General features: G+C 38.9%; 1 protein-coding gene across 1 annotated transcript; it reads right to left on the bottom strand.

Moving 5' to 3' along the window:
* Positions 1-488: 488 nt before the first annotated feature.
* Positions 489-2,121, bottom strand: LOC142107883 (uncharacterized). Its single transcript, XM_075191529.1, has 2 exons — positions 1,513-2,121; positions 489-726 (listed from the first exon to the last, which is right to left on the bottom strand). Exons 1-2 carry the CDS (start codon positions 1,966-1,968, stop codon positions 625-627), a joined length of 558 nt encoding a protein of 185 aa, XP_075047630.1. The 5' UTR covers positions 1,969-2,121; the 3' UTR covers positions 489-624.
* Positions 2,122-7,717: the final 5,596 nt, after the last annotated feature.

The following is a 7,717-nucleotide window of genomic DNA, read 5'->3' as shown; positions in this document are numbered from 1 at the left end:
ATACGTAAGGTACGCTTCACAATTTAAGTTTGCCAATGAACTACTATTTTTAGAGTGTCCACACTCTAATGGTCTCAAGCCCACTACCTCCATGTCCTCGGCATTACTTTCCAAATTGACCTGAGTGGTACGTCCACTGTTGCTTTTACGCCGCAGAAAGTTATGCAGAACACAACAGGCCATCACTACTTTGTCGACTTTGTCCAAACGCAGGTTTATTGTAGAATGAAAACCTCGGAACCTGTTACTTAGAATCCCAAAGGCATTTTCAACTACACGCCGAGCACGTGACAGTCTGTAATTAAATATACATCTTTCAATGGTCACCCCACTTTGAGGGTATGGTTTTAAAACATTGTTGTGCAATGCAAAGGCGTCATCTGCCACATACACAAAGTTTAGTCCATATTTTGTGCTACTCCGCGATGGAAGGTTTAGGGCATTGTTTTGTAGTTTGTTATGGAAGGTAGTATGCTCAAATGCACCACCATCTGAGACTCTTCCATTTTTTCCAATGTCCAGAAATAGGAATTCATAGTTCGCTTCTACTATGGCCATTAAAATAATGCTAAAAAACCCTTTGTAGTTATAGTAGAAAGATCCACTGTTTGATGGTGGCATGATTCAGACATGTTTGCCATCAATAGCACCACCGCAATTTGGGAAATTCCATAGTCTCTCAAAGTCTTCCACTATCACTTTCCAGTCTTCCTCTGTCGATGGAAACTGAAACATAAAGATGTGTAAATAGTTTACATTTGAACATGCATGCAATTGCATTCCCTCATTCGTTTGCTCTTTTTCAGCCTGCACTACTGTCTGATGGGCTCTTGCTGGGAGTTGAAGCCCAGGATGCTACAACAATTAATAGCACTCCACGTGAAAGCCAGCTAACTGCAGACAGGCAAGATGTGACCCAAGCTGATACACCAGCAAAAAACAATCAGAAGCGAAAGAGACGCAGAATAAATGAAATATAAGAAACTGATGCACTAGCAGAAAAGATGATTGATTGCGCTAACACTCTGATAACAAAAAGTAAGCAACAGGACACATTTGATTTCCTCGGAGCAACAATAGCTAGCAAAATGAGAAGTAGTAGCAAGCGCATACAAGCTGAAATGGAGCGGCTGCTGTACGACCTCATGTGTAAGGCTACCACTGAAGATTTGTGGCCGGACACATTTATTTCCACAACTAACTATAGACACAAACAAATATACACATTTCAGACAGCACAGTTGCAGCATGGTACCATGGGTGGACAAAGCGGCATGTCTCAACCTTGTATGACATCCACGCCATTACCATGAGTAAGGATGCCACATTACGCAGGGGACACATCTGGTATGGACACAAGCGAAATTTTGCACTACCAACAATTATAAACTATTGCTCTGGTCCAAACAATCTACGAATTGCACATTCCAAGTTAAATGTATTTTTACAATGTTATATATGTTAATATGTAAACCACTATTTTTACAATAAATACTATTGCTTTTCACCAACCTTCATATACTGGTCACTGAGAACTTCGATGATAGCATCACAGGTGTCAGGTATTATCATGCCAAGAGCTTGAGGTGAAATAGCCGTACTGTATTTAAGATCTGAAAGTGTTCTCCCTGTTGCCAAAAATCGTAGTGTTGCCACCAGTATTTGCTCTGGCGGTATGGGTCTCCTTAAATGAGTGTTCTCCCTCTGGATGAGAGGGGTTACTAGTTGGAGCAGTTCCTGAAAAGTTGAATCACTCATACGAAGAAAATTCTTGAAATCATCTGGGTTGTTGTCCTGTATCTCCTGTAACAGGGGCATATGAGAGAACGTGTCTCTCCTCTTGAACCAATCTTTGCTCCAACAAGATCTATTCTTTCTCCTTCTTTCTCTTTGGTTCCGTACCAGCAGTCTTCTTGCCACAGCAAGCAGGAGAAGTGCAGTTGCTTGTTCTTGTTCTTCTGTAGCCATTGTAGGTTTACAAATAGGAATGAATGAAGAGACCGTGTTGCCTTCTGTTTTTATGCTGTTTTGGGAGTTAACTATAGTGAAAGCTCTGCCCCTTTATGCTAATGTCTTTGGTATCTCGTACATTTCCCGCAAATGTCTCTGCAGTGTGTACGAAATTTAAATCATTGTTCATGACAACATGGCTGTAAAAAGTCGCTAAAGGGACTTCCGCTCTTTCCTTTATCGTCCCAAACAAGGCTAGTGTGTATGCAGTCCATGGACCGAGCGATCGGACCATCGGTCGCATGTAAAATCGCTCGGCATAAAAAGTTGGTCGAAATCTCTGTAGTGTGTACCCAGCTTTACTGTACATGAACTGCGTGCACACACCCAGTCCCCTCCCCAATGTTTCTGTGCTGTGTGGCGTATGGTACAATTCTGGGCTTGCACAGAATAATTGTGCACATTACATACAATGTGTTGCCATTTATGCTTCTTAATGAATCAGGCCCTTAGTGTAATTTCTAAATGATGGGTGGATGGGGCCAAAGTCTCATTAACAACACTTTACAATACAATGGCTTACTGGTATATATTATCATGTATTTATAATGTGTAGAGTTAGGCCTAAGGGGGTTAGAAGTGGGGTTCTTAAATCCCTACCTAGTGCTCCATTTTCAACAAACCCTATACTGATACGTATGGATGGACATATATTTTTTTTTAATCTTTCAGTGTTTAATGACAGTTGTGACTGGAAATATATCTCTATAGCTATCTCTGAAAGCAGTTCCCCATGAATATAAAAATCAAAAGAATATCAGTATTTTGAATGGTCTCTCATACACAATTACACCACTTCACTTCATCTACACATGAAATCTATATGCTGTTATATTCGAAAAGAATTCATATAGAAAATGCAAGTTACAGATTAAAGGCCCATTTGTTATGTACTGGATGCTTGACAAAGGGGAACCGCCCCCGGAATATTCCTTACATGTATGTGTTCATTTTGGAATAAAGTGAGGTTTTACCCTTTTGGTTTTCTGCTGCCGAATTCATGTTCTTGTTTATTGTAGGGGCTTCCTAGTTTCCACAAAAGCAGCATACGTGAATCGCTGATGTTATATTTGAAATCTAACCATGTGTAACAGACACATGTGACATGTTTTAACGTTACCTAAAAACAATGCATGTGTCTGGAAAAAAGAAATTCTGCTTTTTTACAAACTTGCATAAAATAAATAATTTACATACAACATATACAAACTGTATTCATTTGGATTTTGGATAGCTGCAAAGGGAGTGCACTTTCATCAGATATACACTGAATAATAAAACTCTCCCTTGTAAGAGATGAAGAATTGATATCATGAGTAACAGGAAAATGTATGCATCTGTCGTTGTCCATCTTTGCGTCTTATTAGATTGTGTAGAATTCAAGAAACTTTCACAATCAAACCCATATCCCAATTTATTGCAATATGTAGTACAGGCCATTTATTATTTAGAATTCCAAATGCACAGCTTAAGGAAGTCTATAGTTAAAGATATGTTAAACTATGTCTCTTTTATGTCCAGAATAAGGTCTCAAGACATTGCTCATCACTAGAAAAGCTTTGTCAGCAACAAAGACATTTACACAAGATTTTGGTGGAGGAAGCTGAAATTTTCTGACAATGTTTTACTTTTCATAACATAATTTGTGTATCAGGTTGGGCATAAACAAATCTCAATTCATGCTGCGCGTTTCAGGTACTGTGACTTAAGATCATTCTTCTCTTGAGAAACATATAGCACATTATAAAATTTGTCCTGTAGCCAAAAATCTCTAAACAAATTTGACAATCAGATAATATTCATTTTTATTACACATGTCACGGCACATTACACATGACAAACATGCATGACATAACATCTAATAAATAATGGTTACACATCGAATACGAACTCCAGGATTAATTTCTTTTAAATTACACTCAACCACAAAACAACATAATCTCAATGGTCTTATGTCCAGAACCTCCTTCGTTTCTGTGGTTCACTCTAGTGAAGTTAGAGCGAATATAGAAAACTGTTATATACTAATTGGCTGGCACAGCAGTGCATCCAGTTAGTGTTCTTTTCATGTCATGTCAAATGTCATGTCAACTAGCAACAATAAAAACATGTTTCTAAAGCTCCATGTAGATGGGTTCATGGTTGACCAACATCTTTGGATGCAGTTTATTAATAGTACCCAAAACTTCATTTAAATGTGGTTGACATTAAGGATACAACTAAACATATTAAAATAATAGAAACATGTAATAGATAAGTTACTTCAGAGTGGTATATGTTCTATTTTCAAATCAAATGAATTGAACCATTTTATGTGTGTTTCTTGTCAGTGAAGATCAGATGATAATTCAGGAAGCAAATTGTTAAATGTAGGTATCATCACTTCGAAATAATTATAAAACTGTTTTAGATATTTCCATAAATGACTGTATAAAGTATGAAACTGAACTTTGGTGGATCGATAACCAGTGGAAGGATGTACCCAGTATTGTCTTTGTAAAACATTTTTTTAACTATCTCATGCACATATAGAAAAACATTACAACTAAAAGTAGTGTAATTTTTTGTATTATTCCATGGCTGTTATAGTGTGATACAAATGGCACAGGAAGTATTCATTTTTCCCAATGAAAAAAAGGCTCATTACAAAGCATGAACTGTAAAAGCTTTACAACATTATTCTCCTGTGCTACTACCCACTTATAGAATTCTCTACCATCTCTTTTATAGAGCTTACCGTACAAACTTATAATAATAATAATATTAATAATAATAATAATAATAGCTTGTGCTTTTCTTGACACAATAAAAAAATGAGGTATAAACTCTTCAGAAACTAGAAAGCACTAGCTTAAAAAGCACTTCTGCAAACCAACCCTAACATGTGACCTGTATTATTCCTAAGTAAAAGAAGAAAGAGTATTGTTATGATTTTTTCTGGAATGAAGATCTAGTTTTCCATTTATTCTAAAAAGATGGCTTCTGTAGAAAGTAGACTGAACAGAGCAACTTGTTAAATTTTATGTCTGCCTTTAATAGGTTTCTTTTTTTTAACACTTGCAAGAACAAAAAGTCCATAAGACCTTAGAGCAAAATATGTCATCCCGATGGCTAATACATTATTGTATTGAATAATGGCTAATAAGACTAATATGTCATCCCGATGGCTAATACATTATTGTATTGAATAATGGCTAATAAGACTACTATTAGAATGTCATACCTTACTGCTGAATTCTCCAGAACATTTATTTGATATGCCTTAAACAGTTATCAAATTCTTAGTGATAAGAAGCAGTTCACTGGGCCTGAACAGTGTTAGAATAGAATGGCTAAATTGTTGCAATTCATGGTCCTCAGCCCTAAATAATTGACTTGGCACTTTTTAAAATGCATTTCCTGTGAAAACTAAATGTTTCCTCTTTTGTATTGCTTTTTGACCTTACTTTGCCTTTCAAAAATAAACTTATCCCATGTTATTTGCATGTTTGACCCACATTTTCCCACCAGTTTTAATCACATTATGCACTATTTCATTTTGTTTTCTTTTGTCTGTTAATATGTATGTCATTGTCATAATTTTCATTTGACTAGTGCAAAGTAGTATGTTGGTGCTATAAATAAACAACATATATAAAATCTAATAATCTATTGTAGAAAAACTACTTAATAACTTCTTAAAAATAACTTTAATCTTAAAGCATTAAATATGTTTTGAGCACCTGTCCTATTTCTGATTTATTGACAGCCAAGATCCAATGAGAGCCATGACATTACTGATATACATGCACTTGGAGTTCAAGCACTCTGTTAAATTAAGGTAGGCATTGGGCTGTTTGGCCATACTCTTTACCACATGTACCACTTTTGCGTGTTTGAATGTTTGACAAAATGTGCATTATTGCAAAAATGCAGCTGACCATACAAAATGCATCCCACTGAAAGTAAAGTATGAGATCCAAACTCTGCCACCACCACAAATGATGTGGTGGCAGGATTTTGATCATTCCACCACCAATGGTGGAATGATCGAAATGCTGGTCGAACTCCCACAATGCAGGGAACAACACTCCCCCTAGATGCACCATTTTCCTCATTTTAATTCATATAAATTATTTTGACCCACAAAACAAAATCTATTTTTTGCATGTAGGTGCATTCATGTTCCTAATCTGTACACAGCAAGGAATGTCCTCAATCCCCTCAACTCCTCCCATGGGAAGATGCAGTTTTGTACATGCGCAGACACAAGTGTCTTGGCCTGCACATTTAAATGGGTGAATTTGCTTAAATGTAGACGCTTACATCACAAGTGAACATTTTTTGTGCTGTGAATTACTCCCTCTCTCCCACTGTCTGTGCTTATTTAGCTCACCTCTTCAACCTGTTTCTCTCCACTGGCATTGTCCCCTCCTCATTCAAACATGCGATTATCTCTCCCATTCTAAAAATACCAAATCTTGATCTCACCTCACTCGCTAACTACCACCCCATTTCACTTCTCCCCTATGCCTCTAAACTTCTTAAGTGAATTGTCTGCAACCGCCTCACCAGTCACCTCTTAGACAATTCCCTCCTTGACCCTCTCCAATCTGGCTTCCGCCCCCTCCACTCCACTGAGACCGCTCTGACCAATGTTACTAATGATCTCCTCTCTGTTAAATCCAGGGGACACTTCTCCCTGCTCATCCTCCTGAACCTATTTGCAGCCTTTGACTCCGTGGACCACCCCCTTCCTTTTGCAGACCCTTCACTCTCTCGGTCTCTCTGGTTCTGTCCTCACATGGTTCACCTCATACCTTGCCAACCGCTCTGCCCTCATTGTAAGAGTCCCTCAGGGCTCTGTTCTTGGCCCTCTACTCTTCTCACTCTATATTACCTCCCTAGGTGCTCTCATCACTTCATTCGGAATTCAGTATCACCTATACGCCGATGATATTCAGCTTTACATCTCTTCTCCTGATCTTAACCCCCCTCCTCTCTCGTGTATCTGACTTCCTCTCTGCCATCTCCTCTTCGATGTCCAAATGCTTTCTCAAAATTAACATTGCAAAAACCAAACTCATTTTTTTCCCTCCATCTAAGTCCTCATCCCAACTGGATCTCTCCATCACTGTTAACAATTCAACCATCTCTTCTGTTCCCCAACTCCGCTGCCTGGGAGTCACCCTCAACTCCTCCCTCTCTTTTGCCCCCCACATTCAATCCCTTGCCCAATCCTGTTGCTTCCAAATACGCAACATTGCCCGCATCCAGACCTTCCTATCTCAGGAAGTAACCAAAACTATCATCCATGCGCTTATCATTTCCCGGCTTGACTACTGTAACCTTCTCCTCACCGGCCACCCCCGCTCTCATCTCGCTCTCATTCGTTCTATACTCAATACGGCTGCAAAGCTTATCTTACTTTCTCGACACTCCTCTTCTGTCTCCCCTCTCTGCCTTGCCCTACACTGGCTCACCTTCTCCTACAGAATCCTTTTTGAACTTCTTACCCTCACCTACAAGGCTCTCTCCCACTCTACTGCCCCTTATATCTCCAATCTTCTCTCCATCCACACTCCCACCCGGTGCCTGCAATAGGCCTATGACCGTCGCCTCCGCACACCAGAATTCAAGACTTCTACTGGGATGCCCCCCGGCACAGGAATGACCTCCCATGCTCCATCCGTTTGTCCCCTGACTTGTGCACCTTCAAACAGGCACT

Source organism: Mixophyes fleayi, chromosome 1, assembly GCF_038048845.1.
Source record: "Mixophyes fleayi isolate aMixFle1 chromosome 1, aMixFle1.hap1, whole genome shotgun sequence".
Taxonomy (NCBI): domain Eukaryota; kingdom Metazoa; phylum Chordata; class Amphibia; order Anura; family Limnodynastidae; genus Mixophyes; species Mixophyes fleayi.
This window is presented reverse-complemented; position numbering and strand designations above follow the sequence as displayed.

Excerpts from the sequence above, each read along its gene's own strand:
- LOC142107883 (XM_075191529.1), bottom strand. The coding sequence starts at position 1,968 with ATGGCTACAGAAGAACAAGAACAAGCAACTGCACTTCTCCTGCTTGCT. Across the intron at positions 727-1,512 it reads TCAGTGACCAGTATATGAAG|TTTCCATCGACAGAGGAAGA; the intron begins GTTGGTGAAAAG and ends TTTATGTTTCAG.